This window comes from Pan troglodytes, chromosome 15 (assembly GCF_028858775.2).
Source record: "Pan troglodytes isolate AG18354 chromosome 15, NHGRI_mPanTro3-v2.0_pri, whole genome shotgun sequence".
NCBI classification, from domain to species: Eukaryota; Metazoa; Chordata; class Mammalia; order Primates; family Hominidae; genus Pan; species Pan troglodytes.
In genome coordinates, this window is record NC_072413.2 from 44,951,802 (window position 1) to 44,976,980 (window position 25,179).

General features: G+C 33.7%; 1 protein-coding gene across 3 annotated transcripts in view; it reads right to left on the reverse strand.

Moving 5' to 3' along the window:
- MDGA2 (MAM domain containing glycosylphosphatidylinositol anchor 2) overlaps positions 1 to 25,179 on the reverse strand; it is an 833,536-nt gene that overhangs the window by 78,133 nt on the left and 730,224 nt on the right. For all 3 annotated transcript variants that reach the window (XM_016926039.4, XM_001151973.8, XM_063792901.1), the window contains one exon: positions 1,816 to 1,964. In XM_016926039.4, coding sequence (XP_016781528.1) covers positions 1,816 to 1,964 — 149 coding nt within the window. The remainder of the gene's footprint in view (positions 1 to 1,815; positions 1,965 to 25,179) is intronic.

Sequence of the window (25,179 nt, forward strand, 5' to 3'; positions counted from 1 at the left end):
AATAGCACAATAATTACCTAAAGAAAACAATTGATTTTACAAATGAAAATTTAGTCATAGATTCTTACATTTTTACAAAGCATGTATAACAAAAAAATGAATATGAATGATTAAACAATGTAGTAAGGATTTTTAAAAAGAGTATGAAGTGTGTAAAGTCAACAATCCTTATAGATACTCCAAATATGAAAGGTTATAAAATATTAGCTGTGTTAAGGAAAAAAGAAATAAGCCCACAAACTGAGGGAGAAAGAACTGCTAATTTGTTTTGTTGCTGCTATTGTTTCTATCTTCTCTGTTTAAGAAAATTAGCAAATTAGAATGGGTAGAACGATGTTAATACAGATTTCGGTTTTGCTCAGATTTACCTACAGTCCTTTTTCAATGAGGGATAACCAGAGAAACACTGTGAATGATCCACTATGGTCTGCTGTATCGGTAGCCTGTGTGCACTTAGAGAAGAATCCAGTAATTATCAAAGGCCAGGATGTTTTCACTAGGAAAAGCTCTTTCACTTTTTTGAGAATCTTAAACAGGGTGAATAAGAATATGCTACATACAGTGTATCTTTTTTTTTTTTGGAATCGGAGTCTTTTTCTGTTGCCCAGAGCTGGAGTGCAGTGGCGCGATCTTGGCTCACTGCAAACTCCGCCTCCCAGGTTCACGCCATTCTCCTGCCTCAGCCTCCCGAGTAGCTGGGACTACAGGCGCCCGTCAACATGCCCGGCTAATGTTTTTGTATTTTTAGTAGAGACGGGGTTTCACCGTGTTAGCCAGGATGGTCTCAATCTCCTGACCTCGTGATTCGCCCGCCTCGGCCTCCTAAAGTGCTGGGATTACAGGCGTGAGCCACCGCGCCCGGCCACAGTGTATCTTAATGTGAGTAATGTGTCACACAAGTATTTTATTGTAAAACACAATGGTTTTATGATAGAATAGCTGAATGAACCGTTGGAGGTTGGTCAGTCTTACTCGATGAAAATTTTATCCTCTCTACCATCCCAATTCAAAAGATTTTTCTGTGATACAGTTAAGGAAGTGGAACATGCACTTTGCCAATCTAGGGATAATACAAGGTTTTGGGAGAGAGCTAATAGATTATGTGGTGATCAAATAAATCTTCAAAAATGTTTTGTTATGCTGAAATTCATCCAGATAATATGCTAACAAAGAAACAATGTAAAGACCTCCACTTAAATTTCAAAAATATCATTTAAACAAAGGATACGTGAATTTAACATTTTAACCCTTTGAAAAAGATACAGTTTTCTCCACATAACCCTTGATCTTCAGCTCCCTTAAGAAACTATCATACTTTAATTTCTTTTCATTTTACAAAAGTATTTCTATTTCTCAGACATATTAAATTAGCTTATGCAACATTCTGTATATGTCTTGAACCCCTAAAGCAAAAATATGTACAACTTCTGGCTTCTTAGGAAACAAGACAAATGGTTATGCAGTATAGGTGAGTGTGAGCACATCTGAAATAAGTTCCTTTTATGAAGTTATACCATGTAATTTATCTCTCATATCTAGTGATGAAGGATTTTAGAAGGCTCAAAGGCTGTCACTTTAGTATGTCTGCTGTCATAGTGAAAAATGTGTAATTTCAAAGATTTTTCAAGTAAGTCGGAACAGTTTATGTGGAGTAATATACATAGGGTGAAAACATATCTTTCTGTCTATCTATATACAGAAACACATATACATAAAATATATTTTGGAATTCATGCAAAACTCTTAGAAAAATGATAACAACAAGGTCTTCACAGAGGACCACAAAGAAAAAAGGACATCAGTTAGATTTCTCACCTGCCTGATGCCCAACCGGTATGCAACAATCCGATCCACTGCATCAGGATTCATCTGTGTCCACTGTAGACTGTAAGAATAAACACGGTGTCTGTTCTGCCATACTGGATTGTAGGTATCATAATAGAATTCTGGAGCATAGGCCTTTCCTGAAAACAGAAAGTGTGCTTAAATTTGAATGATGACATATTGTAGTGTAAGCATACTTATTCCCTTTGGCCCTTTTACCATTTCTACTATATTTTTCATTAGTAATTATAAAATCCAATAAATTTTCTGGATATGTTTTGAGAACAGATGTGAGATTTCCTGGTTGATTGGATGGGCAGTGTGAGAAAAGAAGGAAGAACACAAAGCATTTGGCCTAAGTGATTGGAGGAATGGGATTTTCATCAACCAAAATGGAAATCCATGGCAGGATGAAATCTGGAGAAAGAAGATCAAAGTCATTTTTAAATAATTTGAGTGATCTAAATGGATACACCAAGTATGCAGTAGGATATAACTAGTCTGGAATACAAGAGAGATCAAGACTGGAGATATAATCTTGCTAACCATAGGCATGCAGATAGAATTTAAATTTAAAGCCAAGAGACGGATATCACCAAGGGAGTGTGAGTAGATAGAGAAGGTGAAAGTCTGACACTGGGGCAATCCAAGGTTAAGAGTTATGGGAGGAGATAAAAACCACACCGAAGCCTGAGAGGGAACAACCATAAATTTGGGGAAAACTAAAAATGTGGTATCCTAGAGGTCAAAAGAGGTATTTCGGGAAGTGAGTGATCCACTGTGTAGAAAACAATTAGTGGAAATGAAAATTTGTGTTTGTATTACCTGCAGCTTTCATCAATAAAGTGAACTTAATAAAACTTAAAACAATTAATTAATAAAAGATCTGGTCAATATTTAGCTTATATTTAGATTTTTAAAGAAATGTGAATTACATATAGTGTATATACCACACACAAACCATCTCAGTTTTTCTTAATTGCCAAAATGAAAAGTTTACACACCATTTGGAATTATAGATCCAACTTCCCAATATTCTGAAGTATAATTTTTTCTATTACAAATAACATATTTATTTAATAATACAATATTTAATGATAACCTATTCAATGAAAAATACTGTCCTACGTATTAAGAACACAATGAATCAGGTATGGCCTCCTCATTCATGGAAATTAATTACATTTTTTTTCCAGACTTTTCATGTAGCTTCGCAATTCTTAATAAGTTAAAAGCTGTATTTTTATCATCACTCATTTAACATCTTTTCTTTTTTTCTTTCTTTTAATTAGATTAGGCCAGCTGTAGGGCTCGTGCCTATAATCCCAACACTTTGGGCAGCAGAGGTGCTCGGATCTCTTGAACCTAGTTGTTAAAGACCCACCAACCTGAGCAACATAGCAAAATAATGTCTCTACCAGAAAAAAAAAAAAAAAAAAAAGAGCCAGGTGTGGTGGAGTGTACCTATGGTCTCAGCTACTCAGGAAGACCTACTTGCTGTGGTGGGAGGATCACCTGAGCCTAGGGAGGCAGAGGTTGCAGTGAGCCAAGATTGTGCCACTGCACTCCAGCCTGGGGGACAGAGCCAGGCCCTGTCAAAAAAAAAAAAAAGAAAAGAAAAAAAAGAAAAGTCTCAGATGAGAGGAAAACAACATACTGAGTGAAGGAATCAACAAGCAAAACATTCTTGATAATTTGTATTTGAAACAAAATTTTTCAAAATGAAATAAAGGAGGTGAATTTAGTAGTAGCTGAGTTAGACAGCTAGAGGTTTTAATTAAAAATACACATCCAATACCTACAAATTTACTAAAGAAGTAATGAGCTGCTTAGATGAGTAACATAAACCTAGAGTGTTTTCATTACAGAGTGGTATCTAGATTGAATTGGGGAGGTAAAATCTAGTGTTTCTTTTCTATGAGGACTGAGGGGTTGCTTCTGCTATTTAATCAAGGAAGAAACCTAAGGGTGATTGATTCAGTTCTAAGTAGCCCATTCTTAATAAAATAAACAATTCATTCAAAGAGAATCAAGAAGAGAATACAGGGACAACTAGGGGTTTTTTTTTAGCATGGATAAAAAGGCGGGGGGGCAAACAGAATCTTTAGGAGTTGAAATAGATCACAGAAAAAATCAGAATAAATGTTAACAGATACATGAAATAAGATGAATACCAGTGATTTCCGAATAAAACGGTAAATATTTTGACTTAGAAATGTTCTACCAATGACCTTTGAATATGGAATGGCCTACCTCAGTAGACTATAAATTTCCCTTTATTCGAGTTATTTAGTCAACACTTAAACAGCCATTTAGCAGGACTGAGATGGGTAGCTGCCCACAAGATGGTCATTTAAAATAACTTTCAGTCCCGAAACTGAACTGTGTAGGCTGCTATAAAACATTTGCCTGTCAAACTGGATTTGATATGTTAACTAATTTTAGATTAAATATGGTTTAAATACGGAGGAACTGGCACTTCAAAATTATCTCATAACATTAAAAAAGTTCCTCTTGAAAGGCCATATTTATTAAAAAGAATAAGGTCTTTCCAAATATAGTATTCATAAGGATGAATTCATCTCTAAGGTGGTGACCAGGAATCCAGACATTCTCAAATACCCTAGGTAATTCTGATGCAAAGAAATACAGACCTTACAATTTGGAATGCTTTAAAGAGGCTGAAATTTCTCTCTGAAATTACCTCCAAGTCTATATAACAAAAGATGTAAAAACTTATCCTAAAGTTATAAGAAACATCTCTTTGGTCTTCTTCCTCCTCCGAGACTGGCAGCAGCATGCCTGATCCAACAGCCAGGATCTCTCTGGGGCAAGACTGAGAGACATCAGATAATGCGGATGGAGCGAAGTAGGATAGAATAATAACAGGAAATATTCGAAGCATTTCAGGAAGTAGCTATCTTATTATAGTTGACTTTTGTTGACTACCACGAGGATAACTGGCTGCATGCCATGAATACAAATTGCCATTATTCTAGGAACATTATTTATCTAAATGAACACTTTTCAAGTTACTGAAATACTTTTACCCTGAAGTTAAAAAACAGATCCTCATGATCTTGTGTAATATGAATTTGTTTACCAAGATCCATTTTCAAGGTAGTAAAAAATTAAGCTCCAATCTAACCCATTAAAATATTACAAATAGATCAAATTTCACTATAAAATCTTATCTTTATATTTAATTGCAGGCTCTCACAAAGACTTTCCAATGTATTTTTTTAAATGCTTTATCTGCATTGGGTAAATCACAGGTAATATTTTTTCATGGAGGATTAGATTAGAAAATACTTTAGAGATTATTTCAAAATCTCATATTATAGATAAATAAATGAAGGTGCAGAATGGAGATGGGGATAACATATGATAGGTTATACAAATAAATAATCAAATACAATAAGATCTGTTACTTTTTTTACTTAGAATCATGAGATTAGAAAATGAAGGGTTTTTTAGTTGAATAATCATATTACTTGGAATTAAAGGTAAAAAACGTTTTTAGATGGTGTATAAATAGTAATGATTTGTAATAAGTAATTGCTAATCAGAAATAATTTTCAGTTGTTACGATTAAATATAGGCATGCTTACTTACGCCTCACAGCATACTTTCTACTGAGCCTACTGTGGAAAAGCTTTAAAAAGGAAAAATGCTTCCTGATTTTATTGGAAAAGGGCATCTTAAATTTTTTGAAACGAGACACACTTAATTTTCTCCTCTAATTTCAGGGCCAATTATACTTTATGCTTATATATTCATTCATAAGAAAGACACAGTAAAACCAAAGAAATATCCTTATAATAATCTTGGGCTTTGACATCCAAACATGACATCTACTGGTTGAACAGGGAAATAATTCATAAATATATATATTTTTAATGCCTCAGGCATTTTAATTCTTCCAATAAGCATACCAAGAAAATTTTCTTACTCTGTCACATTCTAGTTTTATTCTTATACAATGTTGTTCCAATCTAACTTTTCACATTCTAGTTTTATTCTTATACAATGTTGTTCCGATGTAAATATTTTCAGATTAACTGACCTAGAACTATATTCATTAACTGAACTGGGAGGTAAATTTTGGAATCATCATGTATGATTATATATAAATCTTGGATTTAAAAAATCTCCCTAAAATATCTATATAGAAAAAATTTGTTTTTGAAAATTTTTATAGATTTATATAGAAATGTATTTCATTTTGCAAAATGGTTTTGAAAAATGATTACATTGAGATTGCAAAATATAATTTTATGCATAAAGTTCAAACATAAATTAAAAACAATTATTATTCCCACTATGAACACTTAAAATGTGCTCGGATAAAGGAAGTGATTTCAGTAAAGTCAATACAGATTTTGAAATAAAAACAAAAGAAGGTATATAATAGTGATCAAGACCACACATATCTTGCTTTTGAATATAATTCACATTTTGGAAAATAGACTGTATGAATATAAACTTAAAAGAATTACACAGGTTTATAGGACATGTTTGCAAATTTAGGGATATCTATTAATTTTTCACTTTGTAAAACAGACAATACATAGCTAATACATATTGCTTTCCTACGAGGTGCTGAGAAAATCTAGATAAATAAAATGAGCCCATTTTATTATCAGATTGCACAATCTCAGAAAAAAAAAACTCATACAGACAACAAATTCTGATACAGTTGGTGGCGTAACTGACTCAAAACAAGAACAAATTTGTATCTTTCATCTAGAAATGCTAGATGAAATTATGCCAAACCTCTTTTTAGACGTATGTTTGCAAGCAAGAAAAAGAAGTCTCTAGGGATCAAAAAACACTGCTGAAAACAAGCCATTTAATAAGAGTTTGGGGAGAAAAATAGAGTGCTGTTGGTCTTTTTTACCATTGGGAGATGGATTTTCAGGCCCATGGGAGATAAGGTTAATAGACTACTGCAAGAAGAGAAGTTGGTAATGAGGCCACCACCTATGACTAAAATCTAGAAAAGTTATAGTTTCAGACATAGGATATACTAGAAAACATTTGACTCTCACCAGTATAGGAAGATGACAAAAATATTTATGTTACCATAAATTTTTTTTGACTTTTGATACTGCTGGAGTGCTTGAAAAGAGCCAATGCCAAATTGATCTTGAAAGACATGCTGTCAACTTAAAGTGCAGAGAATTCCTCTAAATCCCAATGATTATAAATTCACAAACATTTTGAATACACAAATACACAAGAAAACGTTCCACTGTGAGAGACTAACAAGGTAAATAAATAGTAAGATTAGACTTCAGATAATAGAAAAATAAAATAGAATTTAGGCTGGGCACAGAGGCTCACGCCTGTAATCCCAGCACTTTGGGAGGTCAAGGCGGGAGGATCACTTGAGGTCAGGAGTTCAAGACCAGCCTGGCAAACATGTTGAAACCCCATCTCTACTAAAAATACAAAAATCAACTGGGAGTGGTGGCAGGCACCAGCAATCCCAGCTATTAGGGAGGCTGAGGCAGGGGAATCGCTTGAATACGGGAGGCAGAGGTTGTAGTGAGCCGAGATTGCCCAACTACACTACAGCCTGGAAGACAAAGCAAGACTCTACCTCAAAAAAAAAAAAAAAAAAAAAAAAAAAGAAAGAAAATAGAATTTATAAGTATACTTAATAAGACTGAAATCATACAATAGAAAAATATAAACAAACACCATGGAACATTCTATGAAAGAATAATTGATACTGTCTACTGGGACCAAAGAAAGGCTTCACAAGAGGAATGTCTGGCATTTTAACTGATCTTAAAGAAGAAAAAATCAAATCTCTCATACAGAAAAGGTTGGTTCATGAAGGGATAAAAAAAGAGAAGAAATAAAGCATGTCCTTAGGTGGAGAAAAATGAATATGTTATAGATACTTTAGAAACTACTGTAGGATATGGTACTGTTATAACATTCAGTGCCCACCTTTCCTACCAAACTGTGCACTTCTCAAGAACAGGGATGATATCATCAGCTCTCACCACAATGGCTGACGTAATCCATGTGCTTGCAGAATATAGGAAAAATATGTCAGTGCTAACTTGTGAAGCATCTTAGTGATATAAGATGTTGAATATTTACTCTAAAGTCCAGTTATTCTGAAATGATTTTAACCAGTCCTCATGTAAATGGGAGAAAAGATTTTATAGTGAATCCACTGATTTTCATTTTTTTAGTGTGAAAAGAACTGAGTGATGGCAAATAATTGGATAGGAACCAAATAATTTAAATGGTGGTAAGGAAAGAATTCCACAAAAGACACACTTGCAAAGTATCAAAAATAATAAAACCTAATTTAAAACTTCTCATTTAAAACCTAATTTAAATGTATACTGAAATCCAAGGTGAACTTAAACGCCAATGATGCACTGATTTGAAAAAAAAAAAAGCCTTCTAAAAATCAGAAATCACAGCTCTAGAAGCTAATCAATATAGCCAAATGATTTGAGAATCAAAGTCATATAGTGTTCACATACATAGACTGGCTAAGGCGGTGGGTTATGTGTTAAAATGTTAGGTAAAATACACAATAAAAATATATGCAGCTCTCTGTCATTCCTCCATAGGGCAAAACAGAACATGCAATTATTGGAACCAAAATTACATTATCTTCAAATTAATGAATCTTGAGTAATATTAATCAGAAAAGAAGAGAGAAAAAATGTTGCTACAGAAACAGGCATTTTTCTAAATGTTTAATCAGGGAAATGATATAAATTTATTTTATGTTTTACAACAATAACTGCTGGGAAAGAAGCTAATGGATTGAATGAGTGAGAAACCTTAGGCAGGAAACTAGTAAAAAAATACTGCCTATATAAAAAAAAAAGATATGTGATTTGAGAAAAGAAGAAAAGCTGATGAATTCAAAAGTGATTGCGCATACTGCTGATCAACATGTGTCTTCTGACCGGATCCTGAGCGTAGACTCCTAAATTTTCAGTCTTGAGAGAAGAATGGTCACTAGCGTCTCTAACTGAGAGGGAAAATGACTGTGAGTATCTCATCCTGGAAAAGGAGTCAAAAATTTCATTACCTCTTGAGATTCTGTCCTTCTGAAGGCTTATTGTTTTAGATTCAAAGCCATATAAAAGTATGTGTCATGAAATTGGGAGCATAAAGAATACTTCGAGGAAAATAAGATTTAATTCTGTCAAGTCAAAAGAAAATTCTAAAAAATAGCAATATACTCATCGCTGTTATCTATATTTGGCATTTATTTGTAGGGTATTTAATATTAGGTCTTATCATATTAAAAGTAAGTAATAGAGGAATTATTACCAATTTGATGGGTTCTACCTATTTCATTGGCTTGAAAGATACTAAATTAATATGAAGAAGGAATTTAAAAATGTTAAACATACAAGCAGTACTTAACAAATTAAACAATTGTATTTGATTTTAAAACCATATCTTGGAATTAAGATGAATGTCATAGCAGCAATAAAATTCAATGTCATTAATAGTTTGTTCAACAGTGATAACTTGTCAATATGTATGCAGGAAATAAAAACATAACAACTAATTAATACAACAGTGAAGTCAATGACAACATCTCTCAGTTGAAGATTCATTTTTAAAATGAATGCAAGATGTGTGTAACAATTTATAATCCAACTAAATCATTTAGGTAAAGCGCCTTTGTACTTGAGACAGAGAAGTGTTTATCAAAACTATGTCTTCCCATTTAGTAACAGCAAATATATTTTTCAATGACTAGTCATTATCACAACATTATTTTTAAATTGCAATATAGCTGGTGTATTCATCCCTTACTTGAATTCATTTTCTTCTGCTCGAGGCAGAGCTGTACACATCACATTAAGGCAGACTACCCTGCAACCACACTTCAGCACTCAAGAGCTTCCTAAGAATTTATAGCCCTGGAAAGCAGGTTTACTGATTAGTTAAATAATAAAACTATTGATATATTGTCAGTCTTTACAAATCACTGGGATCTTTAAAGAAAGCCTTTAAATCTGCTTGGGCATAAGGTACAATTGCTTTGGTTACAATATTATGATTTCTCTTGTAGGTTATGCCTCTTCAAAATAAATCTGCTGAAAAAATAAATGTCTCATTTCCCAGAAATGATTTTATTTAAAACATTCTGTATCAAGTTAGTCTTCCTATTATTAATCTGGAAAACTTTTTTACGAAAATCAATTTTAGCATTATTTAAAAAAAATTCAGTCACAAAAACAATACATTCAGCCAATATATGAATTTATGAACTGATAAATTTGTAATAATATGTCTAAAGCATTTTTATGATGAACATATACCAAGAGAAACTGGGAACAAGCTTTATGGAATTTATGGCTAAATTCACTTATAAAAGGAAGTCTTGCCCACTCATCTTTTTCTGATTCCTCTCTTGCATTTATAGATTCATCTTTTAGATTGCCTCTTCTTTGTAACTATTAGAGTTTATTCTAATAACATTGAATCTCACTCTTATCACTTCACACCAACAAAAGCTTTGTAACTCAGTATTTATTGAATACATCAATCAATGAACTTTCCACATGATTTCACTTCTCCTATCCACTTTCTAGTGACTCAGCATGCCAATAAACTGAATGTTTCTAAAGCCCCAGTTTCATCTTCACACACCTTGATCCCATAAACTAAAATACTTTCCTCCTGCAGTTCCTCTCTGCTTTCCAATTGTTATCTATCTTTTAATACCAAAATCACGACTATCCTTCCTTCCTTTAGTAACTCTTTGTTCTATGATAATTATTTACATCATAGTACTTAGCGTTTAATTACAAAAACATATCATAATTTTATCCCAATATGTAAGAATTCTGGAAAATGTTTTCTATAAAATCATTTTTATTTCTTGTTGAGGTCCTTTCCCAGATTTAGACATAATAAAGTTGAAGCCAGTAGAGGGTACTGAACAATACAAAGCAACCACACTATTTAAAATGTAAAAATCATTCTTAGCTCATGGGCCATATACACACAGTTGGCCAGCTGAATTTGGCTCTGGGGTCACATGATTGCTAAACTCTGCTCTAAATTATTTCAGGATGTTACAGTTTGCAGTGTATTGTTACTAGGTTCTTATCTGAGAGTTCAGAATATGCTAAGTTTACATCTAAAAAGTGTCTTTCTTAGGCTTGACCTGTCTGACGAATTGTTATTTTAAACAAATATGCCATTTATATATGTATGAACCATAGCTTTGGTGAAGAGTGAAAGTTAGCCACATAGAATCTCTAACTAGCAAAGTATAAAACTTGAAAGACCCCAAGCCGAGATTCCCTGTGCTAATTTGAATGATGTATATTTAACATTTATGTTACATCAAACCCCTAAAAAGGGAAAATGAATATTAGGAAGTTACATCTGATAGATTTGGTAACTCCTAAATATGAATACTGGGTCTATGGAATTACTTGCTTGGAAACTTTGCTAATTATTCCTCAAGGTGAAGGTTATGAAAGGCCTATGATTTATGTGATCTGGTTTTGACAACAGAATTTATTTGGTAGGGCAAATGTATATATATCAAGTATATATACGTGTGTGTGTGTGTGTGTGTGTGTGTGTGTATATATATATATATATATATATTTTTTTTTTTTTTTTTTTTTTTTTTTTGAGATGGACTCTCATTCTGTCTCCCAGGCCGGAGTGCAATGGTGCGATCTTGGCTCACTGCAACATCCACCTTCCAGATTCAAGTGATTTTCCTACTTCAGCCTCCAGGGTAGCTGGGATTACACATCCATCTAATTTTTGTATTTTTAGTAGAGACAGGTTTTTGCCACGTTGGCCAGGCTGGTCTGGAACTCCTGACCTCAGGTGATCCACCCTCCTCAGCCTCCCAAAGTGTGGGATTACAAGCATGAGCCACTGCGCCCGGCCCATGATTATATAATTTGAGAGGGTGACAAATGCAAAAGTTACCTAATCATGCAATGAGTTGACAGGTTATTTGTGCTCCTATTTTTATTATTTTCGGAATTGACCATGTCATTCCAATTGTAAGTATTAATTTACAACTGAAAACTATTTATTTCATGAGTATGCAACACCCAAAGAAGAAAAAAAAAAAACTGAAAAGATTGAGAAGTTCAATATTTCTAACATGTAATACCCAAATGTTGGCAAAAGTTTAATAAGTTTAACAAAGTTTAATAAAGTTTAACAGAATTTGTCTCCCACAGATAGATAATTAAAACTTAGTCCCAATTGCACTTTGTAGATGCAGTACAAGCAATACTTTTTAAATTTCTCTAGAACAAATTAAAAGAGATTTAAGATGTCATCAGCGTATTTTTTTTAAAAGCCAAATTACTCTCATATCCTTTTTGGTATTCTACGCATTATTCTTTCATATACCAACATCAGTAAAAAAAACAAACTTTGGTAAATAAAAACAGTAATATTTAGAACATTTAATGGACTTTTTAAAAATCACAAACTTAAAAACCCTTAGAAGAAAACTTCAGCTAAAATAAGTGCTTATTTTCCTTGCTTAAATAATCTTATATAAGACCGGTTTAATGACAAATAATGACTAAGAAGATTCTATTTATCACATGTACTTGAAATGAGAAAGAGTTAATCACTCTGGCAAATCTTTTCTTTCCTTAGGATTATTCATAAAATCCCTATCCTTATAACTACCTTCATTTTGATAAAGCAACTGCTGTTACTAAATACAATACCTCCATGAAATGACCACATTATATTTTATCACCCTTTCAATAGTTAATTGTCTTAATTTATCTTCCTGTTTTTTAAATAAATTATAAGCTCCAGATGGCAAATATCTCTTCTTCATATATTGTCCCGTCGATTGAGGATCTGAAAGGAAATCAATTGTACTTAAAATAAAACTCTTTTTAAAAATCTCAAAATCTGGGCCAGGCGCAGTGGCTCACGCCTGTAATCCCAATGCTTTGGGAGGCCGAGGCAGGCGGATCACGAGGTCAAGAGTTCAAGACCAGTCTGACTAACATGGTGAAACATCGTCTCTACTAAAAATACAAAAATTAGCAGGGCATGGTGGCACGCACCTGTAATCCCAGCTACTCAGCAGGCTGAGGCAGGAGAATCGCTTGAACCAGGGAGGAGGTGGTTACAGTGAGCCAAGATCGCGCCACTACACTCCAGCATGGGTGACAGAGTGAGACTAAATCTCAAAAAAAAAAAAAAAAAAAAAACTCAAAATCTTTTTATTGAGATAGTCTTTTGCAGCTGGTAGGAAAGAAGGAGTAATTCAGGTACTTACTTCTTACAGAGTTGTTATCAGAAATATGTTAAATTTTGTCAATTGAAAGAATATTTTTTAATTTGTTAATATTATCAGGGAAAATATCTCCCCTGAATAAAGCACTCAAATATGTACCACGTTTTTCAGTAGAACTTTGGAGGACAATTTCTTTTATAATTTTTAGTTATAATTTAGAAAAAAAAATGTGTTTCATTCCAATTGCTTTTAGTTTATTTTTGCTTTTTTTTTTTTTTTTTTTTTGAGATGGAGTCTAGCTCTGTCACCCAGGCTGGAGTGCAGTGGTGCCATGTCAACTCACTGCAACCTCTGCCTCCTGGGTTCCAGTGATTCTCCTGCCTCAGCCTCCTGAGTAGCGGGGACTAGAGGCATGAGCCACCACACTCAGCTAATTTTTGTATTTTTAGTAGAGACGGGGTTTTGCCATGTTGGCCAGGTTGGTCTTGAACTCCTGACCTCAGGTGATCCACCAGCCTCGGCCTCCCAAACAGTTGAGATTACAGGCATGAGCCACCGCACCCAGCCTACTTTTGTTACTATAATTGAGAAATGTAATCAATTTAATTGTAGTCATATGAATAAAAACATTTTTAAATTTTTAATTACATTTTTATTTAAGTAAATAAAAATGACTGGAGTAATCCATAGAATATCAAAAAATATCGATGGAATAACAACAAGTAATATAGAGCAAAATGGAATAATGTGTGTGTACATAACCCATAATTCGACAAACTTCAATTAAGCTTTATGTTTTTTACAGTACTCAATCTTCAGAGATGCATTTAAAGAAAATGCCATATAGCAGGATTCTCATGATATACAGTTCATTTCCTTTATTAATATGTGTTAGCATAAAGAACGATAGCATAAAGAACGATAGTAATTAAAATTATGGCAACTTCAATTTTCTTTTCCTAATTAAAAAAAAAGAAAGGAAGATCTTTAGACTTGTATGAAAACTTGTAACTTAGTCTTTTTATAATTTGCTTCAATAATGTAAGTTCACATGAATATAATATTACATTATATAAACTAATTTCCTTTAGATACTTTTTAAATGTTTAGATATTCACAGAATGTATGTTTATAAAAATATATACTTGAAAAGTTATTTAAGTATAATGAGTTAAAATGATCTAAATTTAAAAATCATTTTTCTTCAATATTTTAAATATAGGATGAACACAAATCTAGTTTTATAACCTTTCCTAAAATCATCTTCCTGTATTAATACTTTATAACCACTAGAAAGGCAAAGATCATTAAAATAAGGCCCACGATGATGCCCTCCAGGCTTACTGCTAAGAATTAGAAACTAGAAAAATGATGATCAGATCCCAAGACTGTATAATTCACCAAGAATCCTGCCATTGGTTATTAGGAAACAAGTCACTCAGACTGAAATAGGTGGGCAAACTACTTGGGTTTTCAGAAATAACATGGTTTAGTAATTACTTCATCCTTACAAAATCATGTCTTTTTTTTTTTTGAAATTAAACTGTCTTTATTTGCAAATGACACGATTATCAGCACAGATAATCACGAGAAATATATAAAAAGATTTCTAGAACTAATAAGTTCAGTAAGGTTGTAAGCAATAAGATAAACAAAGGAAAATCAATTGTATTTGAATGTATCAACAATAAACATATGGACATTAAAATTAACAATACAATATAATTTATGTTCATTAAAAATATAAAATGCTTAGGCATAAATCTAACAAAACCCCCACAGTACTTGTAGGTGAAAACATATCTGTTTTACCAAACCATCAAATGTTCACTCCACACATACTCCACATCAGTTGAATGCTAACCTGATATATTTCCCATTGTAAAATTTCTCCCCCAGTTTAAGACACGTTCCAGAAAAGTTCATGTCATTTGAGTAGAGTTCTGTCATAGAAAATCAAGAGACTTTACTCACAAAATTAATTAATAAATATAGGTAATCAGCAAAATAATAATAGCAATAGATTGATTTCATTACTAGCAAGAAGTCTTTAAAAAAATTTTTTTTGGTTCTCAAAATGACAAGTACTTTATGAATTGGGCTAGAATAAAAAGACATATCTGAAGATCCAAAAGGATCATAATACACAAATTATTATTTTTAAAATTATCTGATTAGTCTATATAAAATACCTATCAGAACATTGGGCAAAATATAAGTGTTTAATAAATATTAATCTCCCACTACACTTCCCTTGCCACCCCAACAACAAAAGAAAATCAAATCAAATAACATTCTTTAGGAAGATTTCCATAAGTTAATTTGATTATTGTTAACATATACAGGAATTTGAGGGAATTCGAAAATTAATTAGACAATTTTAAATGAGTTTGCATTTATTTTCTTGAAACTTTAATGAGGCATTATTTCAACACAATTGTGTCACCCATGGCTTCTTTTTGACATTGTCCTACAGAACTATACAAAGTTCTACTGGTTTATGTAACAAATATATATATATATATATATATATATATATATATATATATATATATACTTTTCTTGGGCAATATAAAATAAATTCCTGCATTTAACAGATAAATACTGTTTCAACTTAAATGAATAACTCCTTGACTCTGAAATCCTGGATACACTTTGCAAAAAAATGATGAAAAATATGAGTAATACATGTCAAATTTTTTCTCAAAATAAGTTTAGTTAAGAATCTTATCCAAAAATTCAAAAAGATTATTTAAATTTGATGAAACGATAGTTTTTACACTTGGCATGCAAGTAGGAAATTGCCTAGGACTTAAAAAATGTTGGGAAATAAAAACTATATTTTCATTTATGTTATACTTGGAATCTTCAAATTCTCTATCCTCTTGTTTGTCTATTATAGAGATTTCCAAGGGGCTTTCATTCACCACTACTCTAGCAAGTATTTAAGACACATACCAGAATTATGGTCCTGCACTGCTGTTTATAAATTATTCTTTTATAATTTACAACTAAAAACCTGGACTTATGGAGCAAGAAAAACCTTGATAAATGAAAATGGTATCTCAGTTTTATATAGGAATTTACAGCTCACAAAGAACTTTCACAAATATTAACTTAGTTCAGTCTTCACAGAGCTGAGGGAGGTCAAATACACAGAGGCATGTTTCTTGGCTTGAACTGCAAATCTTAAAAGTTAATAAGACTATCATAATTACTGAACTGACGCATACTACTGTCCTTGTCTGGTCTGCAAATCTTACCTCAAAAAGATCCAAATGTATATTTTGTCAGAAGGAAGAGAAGTTGCATAATTCACCTAAACATACAAAGAAAGCTGGCATTCAAACTGAGAGGTTCTGAGTCTACCTTCCTTAAGGTATATTTTATTAGGAATGTTATGGTAAAATGAAACAATCAGAAATCCCTCCTTATGGAAATATTACAGCAAATGCTGTAAGAACGCAGAAAGAACACAAACCTACTTTTGCTTAATTTTATATTAAAAATATCATTTCATTAATACACGGTGTATGTCAATTGTCATTACTACTTTTTTGTTAGTGGGTGAGGAAAGCACAAGGTCAAAATAGCTATGACATGCTGCATTTGGCTTTTGTCACAGTTAAGGCTCTGGGTCAATTTTGTGATTCTCTTTTGCTTGTACATAATACTCTGCAAACTACTGCTTCAAGAGTTATGCCACTTCATCTCCAGGTGGATAGTGTCAGAATTAAAAAAAAAAAGAGTTATGCCACTTATTTCAAATCTCACAACCATATGTTTTACTGAACCAACTGTAGAGTATGTGAATTGGTGGCATGGAGAGCACAGATATTATCAGGAGTGCAGAAGAAATTCCATGGATGTTATTTAATGAGATGGAAGCAGAAAATGATTAATGTACATTATGCCCAATTCCTGAGATCAGCACAAATCGCCCATTTTGTAGTGAGTGCACCTTTGTTACAAATCTCCCATGTTATAGGCACCGTGAGCACACTTTAGTTCTCTTACCAATCCAGCTCACCCTACATATCCCGCACCTAAGAAATACTACTTGATTCTCTGCTGAAGACTCAATCCCTAAAGTATCTAGTCAATCATATAGAAACTCAATTGCTTATTTGCATGTGGGCCATAAAAGAAACATAAATGTTATCTGTACTCCTCCTAAATACACAAGATATACAAAAGCATTTATAAGCCAATATGTAAAATAACCCAAAACTGTGATTATTTAGTAGAACCCACATTCTTACAAGCCCGAAAACCTTTTCCTGCCTCTTTCTGGGAATCCCCAAGAGATTTCTCACATGTAATCACAAAGCCACTTAACATCAGGTTTTCCTGCCCTTCCTTTCTTGCTCCATCTTCCACCAGTCCATGATAAATGCCCACAAAGCTAGCTAGACAAAGCTAACCACTGTCTTCACCTTCACCATCGCCACCACTACCAGGTATTCTATCTCCAGAGGCTTCCAACACTTCCTTGAGTGTGGAATGTGGGGATCGGTTTGGCAGAAAGTGTTTGGGTTGACATGGAGAGTTGGGAGAAGTTGCGACACTTCCATTTTACTTGACAGAACTGATTTATTCATTAGGCACAGGAGTCACAGCACCTAGGACCTATGATAATTCAGAGGTCCAAGAAAATGTTTTAAATTTAATTCATTTTAAAATTGGAAGAAAAATGAACATAATAATACTAAATAAATAATAATAATGGGGATTGTAGATCCTATTTATATAAATACAGTCATACATATATAATTTTAAATTTTGATGTATTACTTTATTTTTTAATGAAGGAAGTGGTCCACAAAGACAAAGGTGCCTATGGTTAAAAGTCATAATTTGTCCCTGCCAGTCAATCACTTGAGCTCCTGTTCATGTCTACAATTTCGTTCTTGAAAAGTTCTGTCAGCTTCTGACACCAGCCCATAAGATAGGGGCAAACCAGAAGCAAAGGGACAATCAGAGAACAGATATACATCTTTCCCTTACATCATCTTTGCTCTTCTGCTGGGCCTTCTCTTCTCCCATGAGGAACTGCTATTTTTCACCTCCCATTATTAAATAAAATATCTTTATTTAGCGGAATGGTGGTCCATGTATATTGGTACATGTAGGGAGATGTTATATGAATTTGAATTGTATAAGTAAAATAATATGTGAAAAAATACCAACATACAAAATCTGAAATAGCATATATAACCAAACAAGGGAAAAATCTCACTTACAATATATTAGAAATTTAATTTATTTTTGTTCATCTCTGTAATATCAGATATTGAAGGACTTTTCTCTTCCCGTCATATACTGTGGTATGGATAGCTTCTCAAATATCACATCGACAGGATAAAGGACAAAAACCATATGATCATCTCAACAGACACGGAAAAAGCATTGGATAAAACTGAACATTCCTTCATAAAAAAAAAACCAAAAGCTCTCAATAAATTAGGTATAGAAGGCCCATAACACAAGGAACTTCAACACAATAATGTCTATATAGGACAAACCCACAGCTAACATCATACTGAATGAAGAAAAGCTAAACATGTTTTTTTCGAAGAACTGGAACAAGACAAGGATGCCCACTCTTACCACTCTTATTCAACGCAGTACTAGATGTCCTAGCCAGAGCAATTAGACAAGAGAAAAAAGTAAAAGGCATCCAAATTGGAAAAGAGGTCAAATTGTCCCTGTTTGCTGATGGCATACTTTTATATGCAGAAAAACCTAAATACTCTACCAAAAAAACTCTTAGAACTGAAAAATAAATTTAATAAAGTTGCAGGACACAATATCAGCTTACACAAATCAGTAGCATTTACATATGCCTGGAGTGAACAGTCTGAAAAAGAAATAAAGCAAACAATGCCATTTACAACAGGCACACCGCTCCCCCCACACCCCCCCAACACAAATACCTGAAACAAATTTAACAAAGGAAGTAAAAGATCTTTATAAGGAAAACTATAAAATACTGGTTAAAAAAAAATTGAGGAAGACACCAAGAAGTGGAAAGACATCCCATGTTAATGGTCTGGAAGAATACTGTTACAATGACCACACACAAAAGCAATATATAGATTCAATGCAATTGCTGTCAATTACTAATCAAAGTACCAATGACATTCTTCACAGAAATAGAAAAAAAATCCTAAAATTTGCATGGAACCACAAAAGATTCTAAATAGCCAAAACAATCTTGAGCAAAAGAAACAAAGCTGAAGGCATTATACTACCAATTTCAAAATATACTACAAAGCTATAATAACCAAAACAGTATGGTGCTGGCACATAGACAAATGGACTAGAATACAGAACCCTGAAATTAATTGACATTTCCACAGCCAACTGATTTTTGACAAAGGTGCCAAGAACATTCCTTTGGGAAAGGACAGTCTGTTCAATAATGATGCTAGGAAAACTAGATATCCATATGCAGAAGAATGAAACTAGACATCTATCTCTTACTCTATATAAAAATTAATTCCAAACAGATTAAAGGCTTAAATGTAAGATCTGGAATTATAAAACTATTAGAAGAAAACATAGGGGAAATGCTTCAGAACACTGGGCTGAGAAAAGATTTTATGAATAAGACTTCAAAAACACAGGCAACAAAAGCAATAATAAACAAATGGGATTACATTAAACCAAAAAGCTTGTGAACATCAAAAGAAGCAATCAAGAGACTGAAAAGACAATGCAGAATGGCAGAAAATATTTGCAAACTATTCATATTACAGGGAATTACTATCCAGAAAATACAATGATCTCAAACATCTCTAGCACAAAAATAAACAATCTAATTTTTTAAATGGGCTAATGATCTGAATAGACATTTATCAAAGAAGACATATAAGTGGCCAAAAAATATTTGAAAAAATGCTCAACATCACTAATCATCAGGGAAATGCAAATCAGAACCACAGTAAGATACCATCCGGCTGGGCATGGTGGCTCACGCCTGTAATCCCAGCACTTTGGGAGGCCTAGGTGGGTGGATCACCTGAGGTCAGGAGTTCAAGACCAGCCTGACCAACATGGTAAAACCCCTTCTCTACTAAAAGTACAAAAATTAGCTGGGCGTAGTGGCGGGAGCCTATAATCCCAGCTACTCGGGAGGGCTGAGGCAGAAGAATCGCCTAAACCCTGGAGGTGGAGGTTGCAGTGAGCCAAGATCATGCCATTGTACTCCAGCTTGGGCAACAAGAACGAAAATCCATCTCAAAAAAAAAAAAAAAAAAGAGACATCATCTGACCCCAATTAGAACAGCTATTATGAAAAAGCCAAAATATGACAAATGCTGGTGAAGATGGCAAGAAAGGGGAACTCAAACATTGTTGGTGGGAATGTAAATTAGTATAGCCACTACAGAGAAAAGTATGGAGGTTCCTCAAAAAACTACAAATGAAAGTACCATAGGTTTCAACAATCCCTCTACTGATATTTATCCAAAGGGAAGGAAATCAGTACAGTACAGAGATATTTACACTCACATATTTATTGTAGTACTATTCACAATAGTCAGAATATGAAATCAACCTTAGTATCCATTAAGGGATGACTTGAAAGATAAAATGTACTATATATACACAATGAAATACTATTTGGCCATAAAAAAGTATGAAATTCTGTCATTTGCAACAACGTGGATAAGCCTGGAGGGCATTATGTTAAGCGAAATAAGCAAGGAGCAGGAAGTTGAACATTTCATGATCTCATGCATTTATGGAAGCTAAAAAGGTTGATCTCATAAATGTAAAGGGTAGAACAGAGGTTACCAGAGCCTGGTGGGGGGGTAGTTGAGAAGGAGAGAATAGGGCGAGATTTTTGAGAGAATACAAAATTACAGATAGGAGGGATAAATTGTAGTGTTCTATAGCACTGTAGGATGACTATAGTTTACAATATATTATATATTTTCTAGTAGCTAGTAGATGGGATATTGAATGTTTCCAACACAATGAAATAATAAATGTTTGAGATAGTAGATATGCTAATTACTATGATTTGATCACTACATATTGTATGTATCAAAACATTGCTTTGGACCCCATAAATAAGTAAAATTATTATATGTCACTTAAAAAGTTTTTAACAAGATTCTCATGAAATGCTTTCCACTGAGATCTTTCTATTCATGACCTTGTAAACCTGCTTCCAGTGTTCTACCACAGAACACTGTTCATAGAAAATACTAAAAATAGCAGTTTCTAAAGCATTATTTGGAAGCTTAATCTTTGATAAAACAATTATTTCTAGGCCTAAGGAAGAATTGGTGTTTAATCTCTCCCAGACAGAACAAAATGTTTTAAGGCACTTTTGTTGTTAGTTGCTGTATTTGTCAGGCACCATGCTAATCAACTTGCATACATATGTTTTTTAATATTCAGTCTCATCCAAGATGGCAATATCCTTATCATTTTGTCCTTTCACAGACTAAAGTGAAGATTAGAGATCTTAAGCCAATTGCCCTATAGTAAGCAACCATCAAGTCACGAAGCTACATTTTGAACTCAGGCTGTCCAAAGTCCATTTTACACTAATTTCCAATACCTTTGGGTATGATTGCTCACAACCAAGTGCATGCCTGGCTGAAAGCATGACTGAGGCTGAAATCCAGGCTGTATTACTCTTGCTACGACTCTTACCCTGGTATAGGAACTACATCTACTTCAAGAAAGGAGCTTTTCTCTCCTCCTAATTTACAGAGTTATTGTATAGGCTAGTGGACTTTCTGATAGGATGGAGGACTTATTGCAAAAGGGTCTCCACTTTGCCTCTGTGAGTATGGAAACTTAAACTACAAGTTTATCCCTAGGACTCAACCGTATTTGCTATGTTATATCACTATTTGAAAGTATTGTCGACTCAGGAATTTACAAAGATAAGGATTGACTAAATCTCTAGAATAAGAACTACAAGTACTTTGTTAAATATTTAACTCAGGAATAATAAATATACTATAAGCTGCATATAAATGTATTTAGTCTTGACTAAAGCTATATATTTCCTTAAAACCTAATAGTTCCGGCCAGGCGCGGTGGCTCACGCCTGTAATCCCAGCACGTTGGGAGCCTGAGGAGGGTGGATCACCTGAGGTCAGGAATTCAAGACCAGCCTGGCCAACATGGTGAAACCTGGTCTCTACAAAAACATAAAAACTGGCCAGGCATGATGGCGGGCGCCTGTAATCCCAGCTACTCAGGAGGTTGAAGTGGAAGAATTGCTCGAACCCGGGGGGTGGAGGCTGCAGTGAGCTAAGATCATGCCATTGCACTACAGCCTGGGTGACAGAGCGAGACTGTCTCAAAAAAAAAAAAAAAAAAAAAGTTAAACTTAATAGTTCCAAAATATCTAAAAGCCTTGTATTCATTTAAAGGACCATTGGTTGAGTGTGTGCGTGGAGGGGAACAGATGGATGAACTGATCCAGCGACTCCCAAGGCTGAAAGAACTGAATGTTCAATGAATGGTGTACTTATAGACCACATTAACTTCTTGGCAAGTGCTGCTGCTGCACATGTGGGTGGTCCATCGCTGAATATGAATGTGCTCAATATCATTTGGGCAAGGAGCAAGAGGTGTTCAAGTGAGTTGGAGAGAAGCCCAGAAGGTATGCTGTTTATCTTCTAGGAACATTTATTTTCTGCAAAACATATAACTTGAGTTAATAAAGTAGATTTAGATGTGAATAAAGGAAACCGGTAATTGAACCTGCATCACTGTGCCTCTCCAGGAATAACTAAAAGTCTTGAATTTGAATCCTAGAGCAAGAAAAAGAATAGAGCACAAATAACTGCTCTTATCACCTTGCAAGGAATCACTGGACTGGATCTGACTGCAAAGCAGGTATCTATCTGCCTGCAGTTGGATCCCGAGGCTCCTAGTAACTGTCTTTGTCATACATTCTTTTAAAATAGACAAAGTCATTAGAATGATAAGGAGATTTCTTAAGTAATGCTCACTTAAGTAATGTGAAATTATAAGACTGTGGTTATAACCTCTGGTCTGAATCCTTGACAGAATTTGTAACAAGAAAACGTCTATTGACTTTCTCAACTTAGAGCCCTGTCACAAAATCTCTCTTGATAAAAGATGCCAGATCAGGCTGTGGGCTATCATCTGTGGAATCCCTCTCCTGACCACTCTAAGTCTAGTTTCAGGCATGCCCTTGGAACACACTCTGCACTGTTCTCATCCATTAATCATTCCTTCAGGGTGAAGGACAGAGGTCAGGTGCTTAAACAGACACCGGGAGGTTTGAGAGATGGCTTTGATTCCACTGAACTAAAAAGTTCTGTGATTCCTTCACAGATTGGTTTTATTACCATTCAATTTCTACTGAAAAATCTAAATGTGCTAAGAGGCAAATAGGCCCTTAAGAATAGCAGTACTAAACATAGGATATTAATATACATAGATGTGCTTTTCTGTATTCAGTTTTCTTTGTTCTATTCTTCTCTGGTGTCAGTAAATATTAGAAAGTTTCTTTTCTCTCAGAGGAAACTGTTTGAATTTTTAGGCTGTTTCTTACTATTTACAAATTAGATCTAATGCAGACTCAAAAGTAATGTGAGCAAGCTGTAAGACACAGTTTTGCAACCCTACACCCTAGCTTGTTCGAGACTGATATCTCTGTCTTTCCATTATTTTACACAGCAGTGACTGTCTCTGCTTACAAAATGGTAATACTCCAAACCTGACTGATATCTTTCTGATTTAACTTTTATATATGACTTTTGCTACCAACAAATTGGGTCTTTCTATATTTTTGATGTAACATTCGCTGTCTCTTAATGCAAGAAATATAAGAGAGAAACATTGATATGGAGAGGGGAAATACTGTGCAGAATAACCATTTTAGCTTCCCCAACTAAAAGAATTTTGAAGGCTAGTGGAGGAGAAAAAGGAACAAATCATTCTTGAGGAAAAATTAATTTTGCTAAATTACTTTGCATATGTTACTACAATATGCATTAGAAAAATTACATACATTATAACATTACATGGAACAAATGTCATTCACATTATGAAACACTTCCTATTCCGAAGCCTACCTTAGCTAGCAGATGTTTTATTCATTTACAACACAATAGTACCTTATTCAGATATAATTTACATATAACAAAATTCATAAATTTTAAATGTGATTATTGATGGGTTTGGAGAAATATATATTGCTATGTAATCACCACCATAATCAAGATATAGATTCCCATCTCTGCAGAAAGTTACCTCCTGTCCCTTCGTAATTAGTCACCTCCACCCTTGACCCAGGCAAACAAAAATCCACTTTTCATTACTAAAGATTAGTTTTTCCTATTCAGGAAATTCATATAAATGAAATCATAAAATATGCACTTTCTGTATTTGGTTCTTTTCACTCAACATTGTTTTTGAAATCCACCCACTTGCATGTATCAGTAGTTCTTTCCATTTTTAACACTGAGTAAAATTCCATTTCGTGAATAGATCACAAGTTGTTCACCTGTTGATGGATATTTGGATTGTTTCTAGTTTGAGGCTATTACAAATGAAGCTGATATTAAAGTTTGTGCATAAGTCTTTGTGTATACATGTGCTTTCATTTCTGTTGGGTAAATTAATTTAATTTACTTAATAGTATGCTTAAAATCTTCTAAAATATTAGTGTTTTTTATCTCCATATTCTATCAATCACGAATAAATGGGTATTAAAATCTTGAACTATAATTATGGAATAGTGTGTTACTCCTTGTAGTATTTTTTATTTGGGAATTTTAAGGCTCTATTAATAGATGTTCACATAATTTGAACCGTTATGTCTTCCCTATAAATTCCTGTTGTAGTATTATTGTGTTCCTCTTTAACTCTCGTAATTACTCTATCTTGAAGTCTACTTTTTCTGGTAATAGTACAGCCATGCCAGCATTTTTATGTCTGCTGTTTGAATGCTATGTATTCCCCCATTTCCTTTCAGTCTTTTTGTGTCTTTGTATTTGAAGTGCGTTTTTGGTAGAAAACAGTGTGTATCTTGTAGATAGTGCATTTTTTTTTCTCAATCCAGTTCTACCATTTCTGACAGCTAATTGGAATCTTAAACTCAT